A 27377-nucleotide genomic window follows, 5' to 3' on the forward strand; every position below is an offset into this window, starting at 1 on the left:
TCATTCTATTGCAACTGTTAACTCTTTTATGTCATTCTCACTTATTGTGTGCTATTATTTTTTGTGGTGATAAAGAACCACATACTATAAGATTTATCCTCAAAAAGTTTTTAAGTATACTGTAAAATATTGTTATCTGTAGGCACATCGTTGCATCTTGCATGACTGAAACTTTATACCCATTGAACAGCAACTCCCCATTTCCCTCTCCAACCAGCCCATGGCAACCATCATTCTACTTTCTGCTTCTAAGACTGTGACTACCCTAGAGACCTCATATAAGTGTAATCACCCAGTACTTGTCCTTCTGAGCCTGGCTCATTTCACTCAGCATAATGTCCTCAAGGTTCTTCCATGTTGTAGCATATGATAAGATTTCCTTCATTGATAAGGCTGAATAATATTACACTGCATGTATATACTGTGCTTTCTTTATCCATTCATCCACCGATGGACATTTGGATTGCTTACCTCTCGGCTATTGTGAATAATGTACAATGAACATGAAAGTGCAAATATTTCTTCAAGATCTGTTTTCAATTTTTTTGGATAAATCCAGAAATGGAATTGGTAGATCATATAGTTCTATTCTTAATTTTTTGCAGAACCCTCATACTGTTATCCATGGCAGCTGCACCATTTTACATTCTCTCCAACAGTGTACAAAGGTTCCAATTTCTTCACAGCCTTGTCAACACTTGTTACTTTTGGTTGTTTTTTTAATAATGACCACCCTAACAAATGTGAGGTGGTATCTCATTATGATTTTGATTTGCATTTCTCTGATGAGTAGTGATATTGAGCATCTTTTCATATACCTTTTACATATGCCATTTCTATGTCTTCTTTGGAGAAATGTCTCTTCAAGTCCTTCTTTTCCTAGTTTGTTGAGTCTTTTTATCATGAAACAAGGTTGAATTTTGTCAAATGGTTTTTCTTCATCTACCGAGATGATCATGTGAGTTTTATCCTTTGTTCTGTTAATGTGGTATAACACATTTATTGATTTTTGTATGTTGAATCACCCTTTCAACACAGGGATGAATTTCACTTGTTCATGGTATATGATTCTTTTACTGTGCTCTCGAATTTGGTTTGTTAGTATTTTATTTAAGATTTGCATCTATATTCATCAGGTGTATGAGCTTGTAATTTTTTTTCATAGTGTCTTTTTCTATCTTTGGTATCAGGATAATGCTGGCCTTATAGAAAGAGTTTGGAAGTGTTCATTCCTCTTCAATTTTTTGAAAAGTCTGGAAAAGACCAGTATTAATTTTTCTTTAAATATTTTGCAGAATTTTTCAGTGAAGACATCTGGTATTGGGCTTTCTTTGTTGGGAGGTTTTTGATTACTGATACATTCTCCGTATTGATCTGCTCAGCTTTTCTATTTGTGATTCAGTCTTGGTATGTTGTATGTTTTTAGGAATTTATCCATTTCTCCTGGCTTATCCAACTTGTTGGTGTATAATTGTTCATAGTCATCTCTATAATCTGTATTATTTCTGTGACATCAGTTGTAATGTTGTCTCTTTCATTTCTGATTTTATTTGAGTCTTCTCCCTTTTTCTTTAATTAGTGTAGCTAAAGGTTTCTCAATTTTGTTGATCTTTTCAGAAAAACAACTCTTAGTTTTGTTAATTTTTTTCTATTGTTTTTCTATTCTCTTATTTATTTCTGCTCTAATCGTTATATAATTTCATTCCTTTTGCTAATTTCGGACATAGTTTGTTCTTCTTTGTCTAGTTCTATGAAGCGTAAAGTTGGGTTGATTTGAGATCTTTCTTTTTAGTGAAAGTGTTTACTGCTATAAACTTCCCTCAGTACTGCTTTTGCTACATCTCATAAGTTTTGGTATGTTGTGTTTTCATATGTCTCAGGTATTTTCCAAATTCTCTTTTGATTTCTTCTTTGACCCATTGGTTGTTTAAGAGCACATTGTTTAATTTACACATATTTGTGAATTTTCCATTTTTTCCTTCTGCTATTGATGTCTACTTTTATTCCAGTGTGGGTGGAAAAAATATGATTTTCAATCTTCTTAAATTTGTTAAGATTTGTTTTGTGACCTAACATGTAATCTGTCCTGGTTAACATTGCAGTGTGCTTAAGGAGAATGTGTATTCTGCTGCTGTCAGATGGAATGTTCTATATGTCTGTTAGGTCTATTTGTTCTATAGTGTTGTTCAAGTCCTCCGTTTTCTTATTATTTTCTATATGAATGTTCTATCCCTTATTGAAAGTGGGATATTAAAATCTCATTCTATTATTGTACTGTCCATTTCTCCCTTAGTGCTGTCAATGTTTGTTCCATATATTTGAGTGTCTTGGTGTCAGGTGCATATATATTTAAAATTATTGTATCTTCCTGGTCATTTGATTCTACTATCATTATATAATGTCATTTTTTGTCCCTTGTTGACTGAAGTCTATTTTTTCTGATATGTGTAGCCACTGCTGCAATGTTTTGGTTACCATTTCCATGAAATATCTTTTTTCATCCTTTTGCTTTCAGGCTATGTGTGTCCTCAAATCAAAAGTGAGTCTCTTATAATAGAATATAGTTGGATCTTGTGGGTTTTTTTAAATCTTTTTTTATTCATTCAGCCACTTTATGTTTTTTGATAGGGAGTTTACTCCATTTATATTTAAAGTAATTACTGATAAATACTTGCTATTTCCATTTCAATCATTGTTTTCTACCTAGATTTCCCCCCCTCTTTTGCTCTATTGCTCTCTTCCTTTGTGTCTTATTGATTTTTTTTAGTAACATACTTTGATTCCTTTCTTATTTTCTTTTTTGTATCTTCTCTAGACATTTTCTTGTGGTTATCATAAGTTACCACAGAACATCTTATAGTTATAACAATCTATTTTAAGCTGTTAGCAACATAACTTCAATTGCATACAAAAACTCTAACCTTTTACTTCTGCCTGCTCCACACTTTATGTAACTGATGTCATATAGATATAAATATAGATATAGATACAGATAATATGTGCATAATTAACACATTTTTATATAGTGTTTTTAGACTTCTGTCTTTTAACTTCAGTACCAGAATTACAAGTGATTTATGCACCATTATGACAGCATTACATTACTATATTTGTCTATATAGCCACCTTTACCAGTGAGCTTTATATTTTCATATGCTTTCATGTTGTTGTCTAGTGTCCTTTCATTTCAACTTGAAGGACTCCCTTCAGCATTTCTTATAAGGTAAGTCTAGTACTGATAAGCTTGCTCGGCTTTTGTTTATTTGAGAAAGTCTTTATCTCTTCTTCATTTTTAAAGGACAGTTTTGCCAGATACAGTATTCATTTTTGGTAGCATTTTATTTTGAGCACTTTGAACATATTATCCCACTCCCTTCTGGGCTGCAAGGTTTTTGATAAGAAATACACTGAGAGTCTTATGGGGCTCCCTTATATGGGGTAGCTCACTTTTTTTCTTTCTTCTTTCAAAATTCTGTATTTCTTTTGACTTTTGACAAATTGATTATAATGTGTCTTGGTATGGACTTCTTTGAGTTCTTTCTTGGAAGTCCTTTGGACTTCTTGATTCTGAATGTCTATTTTCTTCCCCAGATTGGAAAGTTTTCAGCCATTATATCTTTAAATAAGCATTCTGCATCTCTCTCTCTTTCTCTCTCTCTCTCTCCCCCCTCCCCTTTCTGGGACTCCCATAATGTATATATTAGTCCATTTGATGGTGTCCCATAAGTCTCTTAGGCTTCCTTCATTTTTTTTTCAATCTTTTTTCCTTTTTACTCCTCTAACCAGATAATTTGAAATGACCTTTCTTTGAGTTTACTTATTCTTTTTTCTGCTTGGTCAAGTTTCCTGTTGAACTCCTCTAGTGAATTTTCACTTCAGCTTTTATATATTCAGCTTCAAACTTTCTGCTTGATTCTTTATTATATTTTCTATCTCTTTACTGATATTCTCAATAAAGAATATAAGACATTTTAAATGTTAAAAAATAAACATTTTCTTCATGTTTCATTTTCCTGAGCTCATTAAGCATCTTTATGACAGTTATTTTGATTTTTTTTCCAGTAATTTATATACCTCTGTTTCTTTAGAGTTGGTTTTTGGAGACATTTTCTTTGATTGGACTATGTTTTTGTGTTTCTTCTTGTGCCTTGTAACTTTGTAATGGAATCAACACATTTGAAGAAACAGCCATTTCTCCCAGCCACAGGGACTTGCTTTGTATAGGAAAGGTCCTTCACTAATCAGCCCAGTGAGAGATTCTGGGAACCTTTCAAACGTTTTCTGTGGATGTGTCTTCTCTGGGCCTGTCTTTTAAATTCTCTATTATAGGAATTTGCCAGTTTCTTTTTACAGTTGCTTATAATCTTTGCTCCCTCTGGGGTCTGTCTGCAGTACAACAGGTTCTCTGGAGTTGGCTACAAGCCACCCAGTTCTCTTTCATTCTCAGCAGCCCCAAAGTTTCTATAGAGTATGTGAGTTGTGTCAGAACTCCAAATCAGGCAAAATAGGAACCAGTCCCTCAGGAATACCCCTGAAAAGCCAGAATGCTGGAAACACATTCCATGCCTCTCTACTCTTCCACCCTGCCCCAGCCCCAGGAAGAGGTCATGCTGCCTTAAGAGCAGCAGCACACTGTCCTGCTCTCTTTTGTTTTCAGTGACCCCCCACCACCAGGCATCTAGAGTGCAGTTTTCCATTGGTATTTACATGAGATTTGTTCCAGGACCCCCCACAGATACCAAAATCCATGGACTCAAGTCCCTTATATAAAATGGTGTCATACTTGTATATAACTTATGCACATCCTGTATACTTTAAATCATCTCTAGATTACTCATAATATCTAATGCAGTTTGAATGCTATGTAAGTAATCACTGGCATGTGACAAATTCAAGTTTTGTTCTTTGGAATTTTCTGGAATTTTTTTCTGAATATTTTTGATCTGCAGTTGGTTGATTCTGCAAATTCAGAGCCCGTGGACACAGAGGACTGACTGTATGCCAGGTACTGTCAGTGCTTTAAGACAAAGGAGACAGGAAACCCATTTCTCAGACAACCCCCCTAAAAAGCTATTATTTTGGACGCACATTCCATTCACATGGAGAAGTCAGGGGTTGCGGGGTTTGCCCATTCTTTCCCACTAAGCTGGGGGTGGGGGAGGGGATGCCTATAGTGAGTGAATGTGTGCTAGTCCAAACCTTCACCTTTGTTCTCAGGGACCCCCAACCTTGCACCCTTTCCTATCAGCACTTAGATTCAATCAAGATAGAAACTAGTCTCTTGGGCAGCACCCTGAAAAGCCTGCACATTGGATATATGTTTTAGTCTTCTATTTCCCTCCCCAGAGAGAGACTCAGAGCTGGAAGTTTTCTCCCAATTATGTCTCACTGAGTCTGTGGGAGAGCTATGGTGAGTGAGTGTCAAAGATTTTCCTGCCAACCTCAACACAGCTGGTTTCACAGTCACCTGGGGTACAAGTGTCTCTTAACTGAACTTATGTATTTCTTACAAAGAGACTTGGTCTGTGTAATGTTGTTGAATCAGTGTCTCCATGGAGGAAGGAGTTTCTGGAGCTTCCTTTTCTGCCATCTTGATGATCTGTATGATGTTATTTTCTGTTTAATTTCTTTATGTTTATTTCCCATGATTACATTTCATTCTCTTATAGACAAGAGTCATCCTACATCCTCCTTTTATATTTCCACTTCCTTATACCACTTGCTCACAGGTAGCAACTCAATCCATTGATTGCTTCACTAAAGTTCAGTTCTTTCTTCAACAAATTGAGAAGATATTATTTTGAGAACATTCCTTATCCTAGAAAGTCTTAATAATCAAAGATTTAACTGTGAAGTATGGGGCTAATGAGGTTTTCACTGATATTTATTAAATTTAAAAAAACTCTTTATGTGAGCTACTTCATATTAATCTTATAAGAAATTAAACACTTCATATAAGCACTGCTCTATACCTTATGTCATGTATATTAAATAAAGAGAGCTATATTAGAATTCAAGCCATATTAATATTCCTTCTTGGTTGGTATCCAGTGAGACCTCACATATGTTGAATCTGGCAAATTTCAAGGTTCTAAGGAAGTGTAAAGTAGGAGAGGAGGCCTAAAAGACAAGTAGGAGACTGAAGAAGAGCAGGATTGAGTTTCATGAATCAGGTCATTTGTAACAGACTTGTATTAAACCTGCTATTTGCAAACCACTGCTGTACACAGTGAGAGAACCCCAGGACGACCATGTTGGACACCCTGCCCGAAAAAGGGATATAGATTAATATAGCAGAGACTATGCTCACAGGTTATCATACTATGGGGGAGGGGGTAATCTTTGAACTGTAAAGGGATGGAGAATTTAGATAAATACTGATTTAGGTAAACACTGATTCTTCCTTTTAATCCCCTTTCATTTAATGTCTCCAAACAGTTTTTAAGAATTTAAGAAAAATCATATGTGAAAGTTACTTAAATAAAACTTTCTTCACAAACACTACCTAACATCATTTATCCATCTTTACTGATGTTTCTGATTTTGAATTTGTCTGCATACAATTCAGATAATATTAAAAACAAAAATTTGGTAACAACACAAGTAAAAGTCAGTTCATTCCAATTACAAGTCATCATATTCTTGGCTGAAGATAAGTACACTTCAATAGTTAATCTTAAGTAAAAAGTACATTTGCCATTACCTTCTCATTAACATAAAAGTTATTTGACTTCAGAAAGATTTGAGACTGTAAGACAAAACTATACATTGAATCAAGACATCACTACAGAAATGTATGTAGTATTCCAATATCCAAATTTAAATTAAAACAAAATGAAAAGGAGATAAAGCAGGTTCTCATCTGTGTCCACCACTCCCCAGCCTCCAGTTTTTAGAAATGTTTTGTCTTTTGCCTATTTTCTTATTTTACTCCTACATATTGTAAAAGAGAGACTATATTTTTCCTTTAAAGATACACTTTGAGGGGAAAAAGAAGGTTCATTTCTCTCCTGTCAGATGTGGAGACTTTATCCCTCAGTCACTATCCATATTTTTCATTATCTTGATGATCCCTCCTTGATTGTCCATGTCTGTTCTCTGTGGTTTTATCTTGTAAGATGATATCTTGATGTCAGACTCTATTCTCCATAGTCGGATTCACAAGGAGTTATTAGAAAAGACTTATTTAAAGACCTGTCTCCTTAAGAATTATTATACACACAAAAGGCAGCTCTTGGATAATTGAGAGCCCAGGATGGAGGAAGTCAACCATTCTAATGGTTATCTATGTGCAGTCAATGGCAGCTGCTCTTTTAGACGTTTCAGGATTCCAACTAAGATTAGACTTCAGATCAGAAGAAATACAGAGCCATCTACTTCCATTGTTTGGGTGTTTTTAATGATCTAATAAATCATAGACAGCTCTGTAGACTCTGCCACAGATCTGCCTACAGCTGACAGAAGAGGAAGGTATTTTTCCATTCTCTATCAATTTTGTGCTAAAACAGCACACTTGTCAAAGCAGTGAAATGTTTGCTCTTCTAGGTGTGTAATCAATACACAAAAATGTCAGAGGTCTTCAGTGAGAGGAAGGCCATGGTCTTGGATTCGCTGAGTCTGTAAGTTCACGATGGATCCCAGATTGCATTAGCAGTGAGTGACTTGTCTTAGCTGATAAAAGAGCTCTGCTAATTGGTTGCTAGAGTAATTCACCTAAATATGAGAAAAGATGTGAAAACAAACAGATGTACTACTATCTGCATAAGAGCTTTATCAATACACCATGAAGACTCCACCTCACTGTACTCAAAGAGAGCTATCTTCTGGGTGACTGTATATCTAAATCCTATATGAAGTACTTAGAGAAAAACTGAAGGACTACCCTTTGGAACTGAGCCCGAGTTACTAAAATAAGAACAAGAGCTCCAATAATAGTTTGATCTATTGTGGGTCATGGAAATGCTTTGGTGATCCTAGAATTGAACATGCTTCTGTTCTCTAAAAGCACACGTACATCAAACCAGCACATATTAGTGTAAATATTAAGTAATATTACTGGGCATCTCCCATTCTCTCCTCCCCTTAGTGGCCTAACTTAGTTATTTGTTTCTAGTTTTTTAATTCTTACAATCACGCTTTTCCATATTAATGAATCTGTAGTATCAATTTAAATACTTTTCAGACATCAGCTTGGAATGTTTTAGCATGTTTTAGAGATAAGGATGTCAGAGATATAAATGCACAAATCCTGCTACATCTGTCAGTCATATGCCCAACAGACCTGAAGGTCAGGGTCTCATTTACCAGTCCATCCAGACTCTAATTGCAGCTCATAAAGTCTTATTGAGGGGAGTTGCATTTTACATACATTTAAATGATGAGAGTTCAATTTATATATGTTGCTGCAGGGAGGGAAAGGAGAGATCAAGTAGCAGTTACATTGTGCAAATGACTTTATCATCACTCTAGCCAATGAGTAAACTTTATTTTCAAATAAAGTCACATTCTGGATAAAGAAGATGCAGTACCTATATACAATGGAATACTACTCAGCCATTTAGAATTGCAACAACATGGTGGACGTAGAGATTATCATACTAAGTGAAATAAGACAGAAAGAGAAAGACAAATACCATATGATATCACTTATATGTGGAATCTAAATTATGACACAAATGGACTTATCTATGAAACAGAAACAGACTCACAGACATAGAGAACAGCCTTATGGTTAAGGGGGAGAAATGGATTGGGAGTTTGGGTTTGGCAGATATAAACTATTACATATGGAATAGATACACAACAAGGTCCTACTGTATAGCACAGGGAACTGTATTCAATATCCTGTGATAAAGCACAATAGAAGAAAATATGAAAAATACTGTTCTTTTGATAGACCTTAAGTTGTTAATTAATTTTGCTATTATAGTTTCTTGAACTGTCAAAAAAAAGAATGTATATGTATATATGTATAACTGAATCACTTTGCTGTACAGCAGAAATTAACACAACATTGTAAATCAACTCTATTTCAATAAAATAAATTTTAAAAAAATAACAAAATCACCTTCTGAGGTTCTGGGGGTTAGGACTTTAACATATGATTTTAGGGGGAGAAAATTCAATCCCTAACAGTAGTTAATTAACAAGGCTTCATTTTCCTTATCCATTATTATTTGGTAATGTTCACATTAAAATGCAAACAAAATACCTTTCAATGCAAAATTAAAATGCAAAATACCTTGCATTCCAAAATACCTTTCAAAGTAATCAATCAGCAAGGTTTGTTGAATACCCCCCCTTTTTTTTTTTTACTAAATTTTATTAGATACTGTGAGAGGTACAAAAAAATTGCAAAATAAACGCCCTTTTCTAAAGTAACTTATCCTATCACCTACTAGTGATGACAAAATTAAGCAGAAATTACAGCCTGTTTTATGCAGAAAAACACATCAATACATGTAATTACAGAACAAAACATCTAGGTCTTTCCCATATAATCTGATAACACTTCATAAAAAGATATTTTGTTGTTATTTTTCCTAAAGGTATATTTTGAAAAATTGTTCCTTGGCCATATCCCTGCAACTGTTAAGATTCCTAAGAATGCAGGCCACGTTTATGGATTCAAGGGCTGCATTCAAGAGCTTCAAGTAAACAACAAAGAATTCTTCCTCATCGATGAAGCCCTGAGTGGGAAAAACATTGAGAACTGCCACATCCCTCGGTGTGAGCATCATCTGTGCCGCAATAATGGTACCTGTATCAGGTATGTACTAGCCTCCTGCCCTCAAGCCAAATTCTTAAAACAACAAAACCTGCAGTACTGTCATCTGGGTGATAGAAAAGAAAGGTCGGGAACTTCCAAGTTTTTGTGTACATCACCTAGACGATGATGTTTGCTCAAAGAAATTTATATATTGTGGTTCCAATGTCAGAAATTTCTGAACTCTGAAAACACTAGGTAACTAGACCTGATTTTGGCAATTTTAAATGGATCTAAGTGTAATTTTACCAAGGTGTTCTACTCTTTGAAAACATGAATGAGAGATTATTCATTGATAATGGTTTTGGTGCATTAATTTTATTGTTTGTTTTTGCTTCATCTTAAAAATAAATATACTTAGGTCTCTAAGATTAGAGATGGAGAAAGAATACCTATATCCATTTCTTCTTTGTATTGGCAATTTTTACTTCAAGGAGGAAATATCTTACATAGACTTTTTTCCACCTTGAAGTAAAAATTCATAATGCTTATAAGCTTAAGAAGATCTTAATTAAAATTACTTCCTGTTCCACTAACATGTCTTAAGTGAATTGACCCTGAGGGAGTCTCATTTGGGCAGTGTAGAAAATATTCTCCAATTTCTTCAATCCTCTGAGAAATCTTTATTTCAGGGCTACAAATAATGACAGAGTGGAGGCTGAAACATGTACAGATTATAATAATTCAAGTCAAGGAGAAATTGACCAAATCTCACAGGAACTATCTTAATTAATTCACGTCAGTGTTTCTAAGGGACAAGTTATCAAGTAGTTAATGACACTATAAGCATAAACATCTATGTGCATAGTGTGAGAAAGAGAAAAATTCTATCGAAAATGTAGGATAGGAAATGGTAGGCAGAGATGGGCTCTGAAAGTAATCACTCAAATAGAAAAAGAAAATAGACAGATGGAGAGAACAAAATGGCAAGGCAAGACAGAGGAATGGACAGATGTGATAAAGTCAGGGTGATATATTTACCAGACAATCACAAACTGACCATAATAAACTTGAAGAAAACACATAGTGAGAAAGGAAGGTATTAGCTCTTAGAGTGTCTAAAACATTTGCTTCTGATTAACTGTGTCTAAGTCTGTGCCTTAATTTACACATTTGTAAAATAACAACCTATATCACATAGGTAAAGTATAACAGATAAAGTTTTAAAGGATTTTAAAAGAATGAATTTTACTTGGCTATGGTCACTTGTCTGAAGGAAACAAAATCAACCCTTTACTTAGTAAGTATTCTGTTTTATAAGGAACCCATTAATAGCGATTATTTTTTAAATTGTAATAATGCAAAAATTATCCAGCAGGACAAACTTCAGAACTCTCAGGAAAAAAAATGCATTTTTGCCTAATTAAGTGAAATAGAAACAGGATAAAGGCTTCTCCTCTTGACTTTCTAATGACTGAAACACGTGACTTGCCTTTGATCAACAGAATAACCAATAAAATAGGGTGATGAGATGTCACTTCCATGATTATGTCACAGAGGATTGTGAGCAAGGAGACTCTGTCTCTTACCAGCTTTGGTAAAGTGTGAAGCAATTGGGGGAAGGTCCATGTGACAAGGCAGTGAGGGCAGCAGCAACCAGAATGGCCACTGACTGACAGCCAGCAGATCTGAAGTCCTTGGTCCTCTAACTGCAAGAAACTATATTTTACCACAAATCACATATGCTTGGGAGCAGGTCTTTCCCCAACTGAATGTTGAGATGAGACCCCAACCTGACCAACAACCTGTCTGAGCTTGTGAGACTTGATACAGAGGACCCAGTGAGGCCTTCCCAAACTCTTCATTCAGGGAAACAATGAGATAATAAATGTGTGTTGTTTTAAGCTGCTGATTATGTAGTAATTTTTTGTTATGCAGCATAGAAAATAAATACCCTCTAATTTTCTGAATAAATATCTAACATCACCAACTTGCAGAAGCAGGGAAGGGTTTGTTTTATTTTAGAACAGTAATTGTCTCAGATATTGTAAACCAGGTACATGTTAATAAAATAAACCTCTCATTTTCATAAATTAAAAGAAACTCACATTACTTCCAATCTTGTTATTTAATATATACTTGAAAATAAAAGTCGGGATTGTCATCCTAGTAGGATAGTTATAAGCAGTCCTAGGTAGAATTATACTTTGTCTGTCATTTCCTGAGGGACAACAAATAACCAAGGATTTTGTGAAGCAAAGATGTGTAGTCAAGACTGTCCTGCACACAAGGAGTTTTCACTCTAGCGTAGAAGTTTACCAGCTCTTCAAACCTTAGGGTGAAACTTTCCACAGAAATGTATCTCTCTTCTGTCACATACATTATTCTGGCTTTCCATATCCATTTCTCAATCTTTCAAACTCTCAAAGTTTACTCTAAAGAAATCCACTCAAATGTCAACAGACTTTGGCAAACACTATTTAAGGTCTTCCAGATCTGTACGTGCTTTCTTATGGCCAGTAAAATGGAGACATACCAGCTGTGTACCCAACAAATAAAACACTTCTTCCTATCCTATGAACAACAAGATTTCTATCTTGGTTGCCAATGCTGAACTTCCATAACCCACCCTTTGCATCACTGCATCCAGAACACGTTGATCTATGGCAACTGTGACTTCATTTCAGCATCTCCCTGTGCATGTCAACACCACCATACACTGGAGCTGGTCAGTTCCCAAACAACAATAACAAAAAAAGACTTCTCAGAAGGATCATAAGAACAGCCCCTAGGAGATCAAAAGTTTAATACGAGAAGAGCACAGATAGTTATAGGTCCACAGGGAAAATAGTCAGAATGAGAATGTTGCTTTCCTTCTGTTCTATCTAAAACACCAGTGCACAATCATAGCAGAGCAGTTCAGCAGTCTGTGCAGCAACCCAAAAAGAGAACCAGAATATGTACTGAAGGAGATCTCTGAGAGGCTGTGAGTACGTTCAGTACAACAAGAAGAACACAGATCAAAGAAGTAGGTCCTAAGAACACTACCACAACCAACAATCTGCCCCCAGCAGACGCCTGCCCACACTTGGAATACAATGAGTGGTGTAAAGTTTTCCAGCCAAAAAACCAAGAGAAACTGCTACTAAGCCATGTTTTCTAATGTAGAAAACATGGATCTGAACTGGCTTAATGCCTTTGGAAACTTACTTCTCATCTATGGTGCTGGTCAAAGCCAAAGGCTCCTTTCCTCTATGTGCTGCCACATCATAAAATGAATATTTCCAAGATCTTCCAAACTCTCTTCCAACCCTTTTCACCCTTTGAGTCTGTCCACACCATCTGACTTGATCCCACTCCTGGGCTTAGCCAGGCAGGCTTCTAAACTTCCCTTCTCTTCTCCTACTTTCCCAGAAAGGGAGATTAGATCCAAGACAGCTTTCAAAATAGCAGAGCAATTTATATAAGTTATATTAGTATTCAACATTTCTGAATCCAAAGGGGATGGATGAAATGAACTGATGGAATTCTTTTTATGTCTACAAGTTTTATTATTTTATTTCCAAAGTAATAAATCATCTATGTTCAGAATAAAAGAGTCATTATTACAAAGACAAGAAGAAAGGACTTGTACCTTTCTGCTTTCTTGTCTCAAGATATAAAGACACTAGTATTTTAAGACTCTAGCATGTGCACATGATGTATTCATTTGAAAATGTAGATAATAATTTCTCATCACAGTTTAATTGTTCTAGTCCAGGGTCTCTCATCTAAAGGTTGGGAAATGTCTCCTAATGAGGGAGAAGTGTTTCAGTCTCCAAACACACACACACACACACACACACACACACCCCTGAGCATTCCAATGGGTGTCTTCTGGGAATAAAAGCCCACTTTTCCCAACATGTAAAGAATAATAGTGGTTTAACAAGAGATAACCCTAAAAGAAGTGTGCTCTAGACAAGAGTAAAATGGTGAGTGAACAGAGGTTCAGTACCAGATAGAGCTAAACTTTAGGGTTCACAAAACAAAACACAGCTATATAGCTATTTATAAACAAAATCTTCACTAATTTTAGCAGCTTGGTTAATATAATTTGCTGTTAGTAAGTGCTGATTCTATCGTACTTTGTCTATGAAAGTAATCTGCTTACAAGAAGACAAATTTCATGTTGAAAAGTCTTAAGGGGAGTGACACTTCAGCAGCTTTACTGAGCAAATGTCATTCTGCTTTGAGTACCATCACATGTTTCTGGACAGTATCCAGTGTTTTTCATTTTGTTATAAATCTGTGTTAGAATTTTCAAACCCCAGTGGTTGCTCATTTCAGAGAAATCCAAATTGCATGTACCAAAATTCAGTTTAGAAAAGTGATACGAAGGGTTATTCTGAGTACCCAAATCTCTGTGGACTTTGAACAAGCTGCTTCCAAAGGGCAAGGGAAGGTTAGAAAATTAAACAAATGACATTTAAATCACTTTCTCCTTTCTGTGTCAGATATTTTTAAATAGGTTAAACAATAATTAAAATGGAGCATCAGGTTTGGGAATATACCCTGTATAACAACTGCACCAAGAATGTATGTCACTGACATTATAGTGAATAATTATTGAGACATGAATTTTAGACTTAGTCTAAATTCATGCCAGGAGCTAAGAATTTAGGAATGGATTTGACCATGCCTTGAAAGTCAATAATCCCTAGCTGCGAATGAATGTGATCTTTCTGGATCTACTTGTTCTCTTAGCTTTGATTCATCACTAGCCAGTGCTGCCTTCCATGTGCTAGGGCAGGGTTCAGCAAACTGTTTTTGTAAAGGGACAGATAGCAAATATTTTAGACTTTGCCTCACAACTATTCAACCCTGCTACTGTAACATCAAAGCAGCCATTGACTATATATAAATAAATGTACGTGGCTGTGTTCCAATAAAATTTTATTTATAAAAATAAGCGTCTGGAAAAATTTGGTCCAAAGGCCATAGTTTGCAGATCACTGCACTATGCCAACAGATGGATAATATAGTTTTAGTCAATTAATTGACCAGGAAAGTCCAACTCAATTTAATTTTTCCATATTAAGCAATGTATACATACATACATATATAGATGGATAGATAGATAGATAGATAGATAGATAGATAGATAGATAGATAGATAGACAGACAGATAGGTATACATTATAAAGCATTGGCTCACTTAATTATGGAGGCTGAGTAGTCCCACTATGTGCCACCTGCAAGCTGGAGACCAGGACAGCTGGTGGTATAGATCCCAGTTTGAGTCCGAAGGCGTGCTGATGGCAGAAGGTCAAAGTCGCAGCTCAGAGTCAGACAGAGAGAAATCCCAGCCTTCCTCCACTTTTGTTCTGCTCAGACCCTCAGGGGGGTGGGTGAGACCCACCCCATTGGGAGGGGCCAGCTGCTTTACTCAGTCTACCAATTCAAGTACTAATGTCTTCCGTAAACAGACCCATAGAAACACCCAGAAATAATGTTTAGCCAGCTATCTGGGCATCCTGTGACCAATCAAATTGACAAATAAAATTAACTGCAACAAGAACCTCAGAAAAATGTATATGTGTTTCTTAACACTAGGTAACTTTCATTGCCCTCTGTGTCCAGTGAGAAGAGAAGTAAAAGCTCGTTTCTTTCATTCTTTTCTTTCAATCCATTTTTCCCTATTATCTCATTTCATAGACTTTTTTTTTTATATTGTCAGGTGAAAAGAAGTCATTTTTCATGATTTCTGAGGTATTTAGTTTTCAAATCATTTAGCACTTCAAAATGAGGTAGGAGCAATAAATTGAACTTTAAATTGCAATAGTGACAACTACTACAGAACACAATGAATCTGGGTATTGTGTACTAATTTTTGCATCTGTTCTGTAGTGAGTGATGACACCCCACAAATGTCCACTTGTCTTCACCGTCATGTCACAGTGACATGTAACTAGGCAAAACTACTGAGAACTTTTAGTTAATACTCTGTATCCTGAAAGATTACCCCTAATCCAGTCCAGCAGTCTACCCAAGTCCTCTAAATACCAAGGGGGAAAAGTGCCTATTTCATATCAATTTCTCACCCCACATTTAGACTAATAACATCTTCAAATATTTAACCCCTCTTCTTAGTTGCTGTTCTGTCTGCATTCAACATGTTTGAAATTGTCCTCAGGATTTAAATGTCTCTTGTACTAGAGTACTACTTTGTATTTGGTTAGATTATTCTCAGGTGTAAAAGTTTGCTGAACATCGAAACATCTCAGCTGTAGGTGACCCCTACTGCTCAAACAAGGGGAAAAGGGAAAATGTCCCACTAATTTTCACGTAAAAACTTAGAAGCGTATGTGGTGTTCCCATTTCTTTAATTGTGTTAATTAATTGTGCATTTACAACATTTATCCATGTACTCCATTCATGGAAAGCATTTTAACCTTTATGGGGTGCAAATATAAACAGTTTTATTTTTCTCCTTTCACGATGTCAAACATACTTTATGGGTTCCCTTTACTTTCCCTTAACAGAATATCATGCAGGTTCATGTTCACATATTAAAAGCATATGGTTCAACCTCCTCCAGTTTAAAACTTCTAACTCATATCCAGTTGGGCTGTCTCCTATCCCCTGCCTAGTTGGAAGGACCCCCAGCTCAAGAGCTTGAACAGGGAAAGAATGTGATGTGTTCTGCCTGATGCCTCTCTATCCCTCTTCTGTTTCCAGTTTCTCCAGATTTGGGGCTATCTTGGGGCAGAAGGGATTTAATTTTAAGGATTAAAAGGCTTTCTTATTTTTTTATTCAGCTTATTTTATTGAAGTATAGTTGATTTACAATGTTGTGTTAATTTCAGGTGTACAGCAAAGTGATTCAGTTATTCATACATATATATCTGGGGTTTTTTTTCAGATTCTTTTTCCTTATAGGTTATTACAAAATATTGAGCATAGTTCCCTGTGCTATACAGTAGGTCCTTGTTGGTTATATATTTTACATACAGAGGTGTGTATATGTTAATCCCAAACTGCTAATTTATCCCTCCCTCCCTTACGGTTACTTTGGTAACCATAAGTTTGTTTTCTATGCCTGTGGGTCTATTTCTATTTTACATATAAGTTCATTTGTATAATTTTTTTTTAGATTCCACATATAAGTGATAACATGATTTTTATCTTTGTCTGACTTACTTCACTTAATATGATAATCTCTATGTCCATCTTATTGCTACATATAGCATAATTTTGTTCTTTTTTATGGCTGAGTAATATTCCATTGTATGTACATGTATAGATGTAAATATAAATATAAATATAAATATATATATATACACACACCACATCTTTATCCATTCATCTATGGATGGACATTTAGGTTGCTTCCATGTCTTGGCTATTATGAATAGTGCTGCAATGAACATTTGGGTGCACATATCTTTTCAAATTATGGTTTTCTCCAGATATATGCCTAAGGGTGGGATTGCAGGATCATATGGTAGCTCTATTTTTAGTCTTTTAAGAAACCTCCATACTGTTTCCCATAGTGGCTGCACCAATTTACATTCCCACCAACAGTGTAGGAGGGTTCCCTTTTCTTCACACCCTCTCCAGCATTTATTATTTGTAGACATTTTGATGATGGCCCTCCTGACCAATGTGAGGTGATACCTCGTTATAGTTTTGATTTGCATTTCTCTAATAATTAGTGATGTTCAGCATCTTTTCATGTGCCTTTTGGCCAGCTGTATGTCTTCTTTGGAGAAATGTCTATTTAGATCTTCTGCCCATTTTTTGATTGGGTTGTTTTTTTGATATTGAGCTGTATGTACTGCTTGTATATTTTGGAGATTAATCCCTTGTCAGTTGCATCATTTGCAAATATTTTCTCCCATTCTGTGGTTTGTCTTTTTGTTTTGTCTATGATTTCCTTTGCTGTGCAAAAGCTTTTAAGTTTCATTAGGTGCCATTTGTTTATTTTTGTTTTAATTTCCATTACTTTAGGAGGCAGTTCCAAAAAAATATCACTACAATTTATGTCAAAGAGTGTTCTGGGGGCTTCTCTGGTGGCACAGTTTTTGGGGGTCCGCCTGCCGATGCAGGGGACGTGGGTTCATGCCCTGGTCCGGGAGGGTCCCACATGCCGCGGAGCGGCTCGGCCTGTGAGCCATGGCTGCTGAGCCTGTGCGTCTGGAGCCTGTGCTCCATAACGGGAGAGGCCACAGCAGTGAGAGGCCCACGTACCACAAAAAAAAAAAAAAAAAGAAAAGAGTGTTCTGCCTATGTTTTCCTCTAGGAGTTTTATAGTATCTGGTATTATATTTAGGTCTTTAATCCCTTTTGAGTTTATTTTTGTGTGTGGTGTTAAAGAATGTTCTAATTTCATTCTTTTACATGTAGCTGTCCTGTTTTCCCAGCACCACTTATTGAAGATACTAAATTTTATGGAAACACAAAAGACCCCAAATAGCCAAAGCAATCTTAAGAGAGAGCAATGGAGCTGGAGGAATCAGGCTCCTTGACTTAAGACTATACTACAAAGTTACAGTAATCAAAGCAGTATGGTAATGGCACAAAAACAAATAGAGATCAATGGAACAGTATAGAAAGCCCAGAAATAAACCCAGGCACTTATGGTCAATTAATCTATGACAAAGGAGGCAAGAATGTACAAAGGTTTTCTGATTAACTGGTGCCAGTATGGTTTTGTATGTTCTCCCTATAACAGAAGTTCAGTCCTGGGTCTCTTGATACACATGTGTGTGAGTATTCGTCAAGCCCTGCCCAAGGGGCCACTCCCTGGCACAGCTTCCTGAGGGGCAAAGTTCTCTGGTTTGCTCCTCCCAGACTTACATTTTACCTGCTGGTGTCCCCTTGCCCAGTAGCAGAACTGGTTTACTCTGAAGCTAATGAAGCATAGAGGTTTCCACCCTTGCACATGTCCTTCTGAGACCTGGGAGTTGCTAGGAATTGCAGTGGCTTTTTAATAGTCCTCTTTCAGAGCAGAAACGAGGCTGCAATCAGGAACCATTTCCATGTAAGCATTTCCTATGAAGAGCCTAAGGAGATTTCAGAGAGACAGCTAAATCTCTTTGTTTCCCTGTAATTCATTGTGATTTCTTTTCTCATTGTAAATAAATATTCTCTTTTACACATAAGTTTGTATATGTATTTTTGAATCCTTTTTTTATAAAGGATCAAAAATTATATAAGCTGTGTGCCCCATAAAATCTAGACTAACATTTGCCCCTCTTAGGCCGGGTCTTGGCTAAGGAGGTAACTCAAAGCACGTATCAAAGGTTAATTTTCAAAAATTTATAAACCTGACTTTCATACAAGTGTATAGTGAACACATGCCAAAAATTATTTATCTCATTAATGACAGAACCAGTATGTTGGTAAGGCTGATTCAAAGAGAATTCAGGAGGCTGAGCATATATAGGCACAGAATGAAAGCTGAAATAAGATCACTAGGTTAGAGGCAAAACTCATTAGTATCCTACAGAGGAATAAAGTGTAAATTTGTGGTTGTCTTTTCTACCAATCTGTACTCATTTGCATCTCCATCAGACATAATTCTACAAGTTAGCATGTAACTTCCCAGAGTCTGGGCCTAATCAATAGTAAATAGTGAGCCAAATAAAAATTCATTTTTCTAGAAAATTACATAATCCTTGAGCAGGCCTATGAGAAAACACCCTAGTATGATATTAATAGAACACGTAGTTATCTTTTTGCTTTATTTCTAAGTTTTGAACATTTTCTAAACACCAGCCCCTTTCCACATCACCAAGAGATGGGAGTCACAGGTGCTTCAGTGTTAACCACCCCCCACCCCCTCCCTATCCTGAATGTTCAGCAAGCTGGAGGTGACCATAAGCAAGACAGTATTAAGAAGAATAAACTCATTTAGTCTTCCATGGCATGAAAAGCAAATATACCAATGCTATGCGTAGGAAAAAAGAAAAAATCTCCTTATCACTTAGACTAAACATAATGCATCACAACATAGTATTTTGGTAATTTTTTTCTATTTTTTTCCTGGAATACCCATGTTTAGAAGTTATTTTAAGTTGAGTCTACTTGACTAAAATAGGATTTGTGTCTTTCACGCCACCAGCATGGCAGAGCACCCTTTGGTGTGAAGTAGTGTGAACATGGGATTTACAAAGAAGGATAAGACATGATATCATTGTCTACATACTCTTTTGCTTATGCTAAGGGCTGTGGAATAAAATGAGTTTTTTCACTCATACGTACAAAGTGCAATCTTAGGTTAAAACAGCCCAAGACCCAACATAGCCAAAAATAAGTAAATAAATTAATTTTTAAAAAAAATTTAAAAAAAAAAAACAGCCCAGATTTCATATTATCTTTTTGATCTCATTTCTTCTGCCACTCTACAAGTGCCAAGTATGGTTAAAATGGGTTGATTTGGGGTCATTTATTTTTGCTTGGAGAGTGTGACTGAAGCTGCAGGGTTTTTAGTTGCTTACAAAAGTCAATCATGTATTTGGAAATCATAACTCTCACCAACGTACCACTGTAAGTGTCACAGGTTTCTTGGTAAAGTACAAATGCAGTTTAAATTGATTTTCTAACCACTTTTATTACTGCCATCCTTGAGTGTAGCAACAAGGGTTGGGCATTTGTTTTTCTGGGGCAGAAAGCATTTCAGTCCTCCGCAGAGTTTCATTAAAGTCGTGATTCCAAATACAATGGTATTTAAATGAGAACAAGTAAGATTAAACGTGGAAAAAGTTGTATCCTTTACACCAAATTTGAAAAGTCTCAAAGAGTTAAATACTTCAAGGTTTGACCAATGGGAAAAGACCACTATCAAATTCCACACATAGTTTTTACATCATATTTATGCAGGAAGGTCAAACAAGTAGGGGGAAAAAAATCTCATCTTCAATTTTCTCTACCCTTAGGTAAAAATACATGGAGAAGTCATTTACCCTGATTGATCTTCTTGGGCATAAGAGACCTCTCTGGCCTAAATCCCATCTAAAAACCATCTTTCCTCTCTGTTTCTTATAAAATACTAACATTTTTTTCTCTACTTCAAGCAACAAGCAAGCAAAATATGAGCTGCCTAGATGCTATCCTTGACTGTTTTACTTAAAAAACTATTTGTTAATGAGTTTGCAGTAGGGAATTATGTGGTAAAACCTGTTTGTTTTGTAACTAGAAGTATCTGTTCTTACTTAAATCTACATGGTTTACCAGTTACAGATTGCATCCGTGCATACACGTGTGCATGCGCACACAGACACACACAAAGATTTAGTAAACTGTGCTAATCACTCTGATTTTTACATATAATTAAATATCATACTTAAAATTGTGTGAAAACCTTGACAAACCAAGTAAAAACAGAGCAAAGTTAAAGCTGGAGTCGAATGTGAGAGCTCCAGACTCCCTTGGCTTAGATTTATGAAATGCTTTAAATAATTAATTTAGGAAAGAAACAAACCAATCCTTTTGGCTCAGCAGTAGACAAAGTTCCAAGCCTTACATTTTGTTCCTGGTCCATTTGCTGGCACATTATGTACCTTAGGAAAATTGCTTAACCTTTAGTCTAAGAAAATGAAGTGAAACTTTTTCCCACCTGCCTACGTAAACCCCAAGTGATTTGGAGCCGAGAGTTAAAACTTGCTAAAGACTTGAGAATATAAAGACTAGATGGAAAAACACCAGGAAATAAATTTGGTTATTGTTTATTGACAATAAAATGCAATAGTGGCTTCAAGCAAGTACTGTCCACATATTAACACTGCTAATTGCCATTAACTTAACAATCACCAAGTGTTTTTTCTTTTGGAAAATGATATAACAGCATTGTTCTGATGTGATTTCATTTTAAAATGATGTTAATACTTAAAGTATCTTTGGAAGATAGATTCAGATTTCTGTTTCACAAATGGAAAAATGTTGTGTGAGTTCAGAGATTTGTTCAAGTCAACACTGATGATAAAGACAGGATAAATCACTACTGTCTAGACTTTAAGTCAATGCTCTGTCCCAAGCTTTGCAATATAAATCAACTACCTGCTCCATCACACAAAAAACTTAGTTGTCCAAATTAAGTGATTCAATAACCATTTTCAGCAGTTCTCTGACTTGAGAATTACAATTAAAGTCTCAGCTATCTATAAAAATTACAGCTTCCTCATTGCAGACAAGCCCAACAGGCAGGAGGTCTGTGTCCCACCGTTACTCTTAAGTAGGCCACCAACCATTTCTGGATATCACTTCCATCATTTTTGTAAAGAGGGGATTAAACTAGATGGGAATTTCTAAAAATATTTTTCAAGACATGTTAATAAGCATTCCTTAGGAAAAGAACGGGGAGACAGCAATTCTTTAAGATATATTCATAAAATATACCATTTCATATTCCCCTCTTGGAGTTTCACAACATATTTGAAGATGTTAAAGAAGTCCTATGGAATATAGCCCATTTAACTCTACTTCAACTTCATAGAAGTTTCTAAACTAATTTCATCCCCAAAAATATTTTTCCGGAAATACCTATTCCCATCACACAGTACACTCACTTTCTCAGAAGCAATGTGAGTGCCTGATGATACAAAGTTCAACAAGTGAGATTTTTTCTACTCTTAAGAGAGTTCCAAAGCAGAAGATTGCACAACAGTTGGGACTATAAGTAGGTTTTGTATGCTACAATACCAAGAATACTTATTCATGCCTAACTCACCTTTCCATAGGTTTCAATATATGCAACTTTCTCTTTTTAGTCCGGCATTAATAGGTCTAATGATAAATACAGTTTAAATTCAATAGAACTGACAGAAAATCATGTCTAAATTTTGGAGTTTAAGTGTTGAGTTAGGAAATTATCTAGACATTAGAACTCTCTAGTAAGGTCATACCTGAATACTCACCTAACTCATCTCCTTCCCCTCTGCTCTCTCACTAATGCTTTGGGACTTTTTATTTCCTTCCCTAATCTACCCATCCACACAGAAATAAAAGCTAAATCCTCAAAATTGTTTTAGTTCTAAATGTGAGCCATAAACATTTATATCCATGATGGCAGAGCAACATTTTCTGCTCCCAAGATGGAGAGAGGACAGCACTGGGGAAGGGTGGTGGGGAGGGGAGGGTCAGGATGGAGTGGAGGGGACTCAGTGCCTCACTGGCCCTGGGACCACCAACTATCAGATTCAGGAGTCCTGAGAGCTTGAAATTTCCCTTGAGCAGAGGGTGAACCACTTGTACACCTAGACAGGGACGCAGACATGAATGGACACTTGATGTCCAGATGAGGAGGAACTGCTCAGAGCCACTGGGTCCCCCCGCACCAGGAGTCAGGGGGGCCTAACCCCAAGGCTCAATTTCATATCTGCTCTTCTGTGTGATGTGTGTACATTTATCTTCCCTGAATGTCTTTTCCATCTGACTAGAGATCACCCAGACATTTCTAAGTAAAATTTGTCTAAGAATCTAAAGGCCCTTCTGATGCTATTGTTTGAAGTCTAGAAGTATAATACCTAATAAGTATTAAGGGAAATCTAAATGCCTGCTGATTTAAATATATTGAGAAATATTTTCTTATTTTATACTCTACCATTGTGTATGTTGAACATCTATTTCTGTGCTGATGGAGGATAATTGAGAAGATCTTTAAATATTGTGGTCAGATGAAGTAAAAATTCAGGTAATGCTAGGTTGGGGCAAGTTACATTGACAGATAAGTTATCCTCAACGTGGAACAGCTGAAAAGATTACTTGGATGTTCTGGGAGTTCAGTTTCTAATGCTGGCCTTGACTTTCTATTGTCTGGTCTTATTTTACAACTTTGTAGGGGCAGAGGTTAACTTGTAGATTTTTCTCAGCTAGAGATGAAAATAAATTTTTTCCAAAGGAAAAGTACTCTAAATGGACGTTAACCAGCTTCATATCTAATCAAGCAATCTTACCTTAATATTGCTTCTTAAATATTCTTTAGTTTTGATACCTTACTGATTCCCTTATTAATAACTGAGTTAAAGAAAACCTTGCCATGAATTCATATTATATTTGCATGAGAGTCATAACTTCACTGGTATCAACTATACTTTATCAGTATTGCTTGTTCACTTTCCTTTCCCTCATCATTTTTGTAGAAAACAAAGTAGATGAAAATGGAGACCAAAAGAGGAAATAGTCACAACGAAGAAGGAGAAAGGCAATGTCAACCCTCCTGCCCCAGGACTGAGGAGAGAAGCATCGCTTCTTCCTACTAGCAAGCTGTGCTAATCATCCCATAGATCTTCCCTCCTGGGGGCCGTACAGCCCGCGTCCCAGGCGTGAGGCCACGGCATTTGCACAGCAACCTGCACGCTGGACAGGGTCTGCACCAGAGGCTTGATGCTCTGATGCTGCTGTCTTGAAACTCTCCATGTATTGTCTTTGATTTTGGCTTTTGTAAGTGAAGTAAGGAGAGAGAGCGGGGCATGTGCCAGGGCCCTGGAATCCTGCATTCCCACACTCCACAGGTCTCCAGAAAGAGTTCTCCAGCACCTGCCTCCCGGTCTCCACCGCCTCCACTCCTGGCAAGGCCCTGGGTGTGGGTGCAGGGAGCATCATGACTGGGTACACAACAGTGTTAGACAGCAGAAAACATGGTAACAGCAGGGGAGAGAGTCAACCAGAGAAAGTGCAAAGCTCTTTTTCTGTTTTTTGAACAAGGGTCTCTGCCTTTTCATCTTGAACAGGGTCCCACAAATTATGTGGCTGCCCTACGGGAGTGAAGTATGGGATTCTCAAAGACACGCTGGTTGGTGTCCAATCCCCACATACTTAGAGTGACCCCTGCAAATATACTGAGCCAAGAATGATGGGAAAGGCAGGGTTTTCCATTTGTCATTGATCCTCCAATCTTTATTTAGCTTCAAATCTTTGCTTTATTTTTATCATAATGATACTGCTTAGAGAACAAAATAAATCCCAATAATTCTGCTTGAGGTAATTTAAGGAGCCCATAACAATGAAAGGGATAAGGGATTAAGAATATTTATCACCCTCTGTTAGTTAATACCAAAACCATTGGGATATTCTTTTTGCCCAGAACTTATATATTAGAAATGAAAACAACGAAAAATCCTCAGGCTCTCTTTTAAAGCCCAGACTTATAAAAACCAGGTTAGAAATATCTTGAATTTCCTTTTCTGAGGTTTTCATGGATTTTGTGTTATGAAATCGTTCTCAGACAAGGAACAGATCTGTTTAACAAGCATCTATACAGAGCACCTACTATATGCTAGTCATTTTGCAAGGCATCAAAAAATAGCACAATAAATAAATCATAAACCTTAACACTCAAGAAGTTTAAGGGGGATGAAAATGCCACAATATAATGTATAAGTGCTGGTCTCAAGAACTGTGCATATTGATGCGCTACTGAGAAATGTGTCACTGTGAAGCCACGGCACAAGCACAACATAAACAGAAGTGGAATACATGGACTTCAGGCTGTACACCTTCACAACAAGCTCAGTTTTGATACATTGCACCTTTAGGTAAATATTATGTGTAACTCATGCCCAACCCAAAGCACATTTCGTGTAATATAGACTTAGTTTTCACATATTCCTACTGAGTTCCTCTCCTCTTCAATTTACATTACTGACAAAAACATCTAAAACTGCCAAGTAAGGAAAAACTCCAATGAAAGGTCTCAACTGGCTGGCATGGCTGACTGGAGACTCAATAGTGGTGAACATCATCCCTTCTGAGCCCGGCTGGGGGAGCTTTTTACTGGAAGGAAGACTGCAGTTTATCAGGGGTCATCTGGCAGGAGAGATATTTATTAAAGTTTTGAGAAACCTCTGGAATATTCTATCTTCACCTTTCTACCCTTATAGAACAGAGGACTGCAGATCTCACAGCTAATATTCAAACTGAAATTGGACCACATAGATATGAGAAATCAACTTGACATCAAAGGTTATCCATCCTCCCACACTTGCTTTTCCTGCTCCCATCTCAATATCATAGGTGCTTTTATTTTTTCATTCAATTTTTAGAATAAGAAAAAATAATGCTTCCATATATACCCGTGTGTTTTTCCCCTTTTTGATGCATCTGCAAACCCAGCTGTAATTCTTTTGTTATTTCTCAGATGTAGACAAATAAGCTACAAGCAAGACTACAAAAATAAAGGATCTTATTTGTCCTTGAAAATATGATGGTGTGAGCTACCACATCTTTGTTTTAAACTAAAGCTCCTGTCTAATCTCTGCATCCATAATACTTTTCTGATATCTAAGTCTTTTTCAGAGAATATTCCTAGAAGAAAACAGAGAAATGTCAAACTGAAATAGCCTCAAATAGCAGATATAAATATGGGAGATATGTATAGAAGGCACACACGTCTCTTCATTAGAAAAGTCTCCTTTTATTATAATTAGAGAAAGCAGAATTAAAAAAAAATAGAATGTGGCAGTAACTCCAATGGCACTTTTGACAATACAGTCTTATATAACCTAAAACTAAACAGCCAAATCAATCTCATCAAAAGCTGCTGAGGAATTTTTTAACTTACTCTGCTGCTTAAAAGCTATGTGATTTGGGGCAAGTCATTTCACCTCCCAAATCCTCGGTTTCTTGCCCATAAGATGAAGAAGATCTAAATGCTGGCTGGGCCAACTCCCCAGAGCTATAAGAGGTTGAAACAAACTTACGTGTGTGGAAATGCTTTAAACTGCAAAGCCTCATCCAGATGCAGGGACATTTTATTATAGAGGTGCAGGATGCTGAAAAAGAGAGAATGTGAAGGCTCTTTTTGATTTGAACAAGCAGCTTCTATACTGCCCATGGGGATTAATTACAGACTTCCCACGTCTCCAAATATTCACAGATTTATTTAAATAGTGAGAGCCAGAACCTACTGAAACATGGTGAGTTGTTAGGAAGTCCAAAAAAATTATCCAGCCTTGCTTAATACTCACTTGTGTCAGACTCACATCCATGCTTTGATGCAAATATTCAGAGCAAGGTAGCTTCCTGTGATTCCTAGAATATCACCTGTGTCATTGAGTCACTGCCTCTCTCTTCCCTCTAGAGAAATCCCTGGGTGTGGCTACACCTGAGTTTTAAAGACATATCCTGTTGTCATCTCTAACCACATGGATTACCTCTACACTATTTCCAGGTGACCATGAGGTTGGGGGCAGAGGGAATAATAGTAAAACTAACTGGCATCTTTAATTGTTTACACTGTCTTAATTATTCTATATGCATTGTTTCAACTTACTTTTGCAATAATGCAATAAAGTTCCTTCTATGGCCATCTCCATGGTATTTATGGCAAAAGCTAAGGCACAGGGAGGTTAAGCAATCTATCCAAGGTCACACCGGTGGTGGAGGTGGGTTTATGCTTCAGGCAGGCTGCTTACCTCAGCTCTACACTGCATCCAATGGGAGGTTCTACTGAAATGACTCATTGCTGTTGCAGTTGTTTGGGCAGCTACCACTTTTGAAGTGCTTTACTATGTTTTGTGAATGGTGCTGAGTACTCTATCTCATTAGTTGATGTACCTTTTTAGAGGAGACATTACAGCCTCTATTTTACACAATAAGGAAACTGAAGCTCAAAGAGGTTAAGCACCTTGTTGAAGTTTGTAGAATAAGTGTCATAGCGACTTAGCTGGGATTTTAGCCCAAGTCTGTT

The 27377-nt window shown here is 36.6% G+C and overlaps 1 protein-coding gene across 2 annotated transcripts in view; it reads left to right on the forward strand.

The window, feature by feature from the left end:
- The window catches only part of EYS (eyes shut homolog), a 1666475-nt gene that overhangs the window by 1407147 nt on the left and 231951 nt on the right, over positions 1-27377 (forward strand). For both annotated transcript variants that reach the window (XM_067702876.1, XM_067702877.1), the window contains exon 33: positions 9549-9769. In XM_067702876.1, the coding sequence (XP_067558977.1) occupies positions 9549-9769 (221 nt within the window). The remainder of the gene's footprint in view (positions 1-9548; positions 9770-27377) is intronic.

Source organism: Pseudorca crassidens, chromosome 13, assembly GCF_039906515.1.
Source record: "Pseudorca crassidens isolate mPseCra1 chromosome 13, mPseCra1.hap1, whole genome shotgun sequence".
NCBI classification, from domain to species: Eukaryota; Metazoa; Chordata; class Mammalia; order Artiodactyla; family Delphinidae; genus Pseudorca; species Pseudorca crassidens.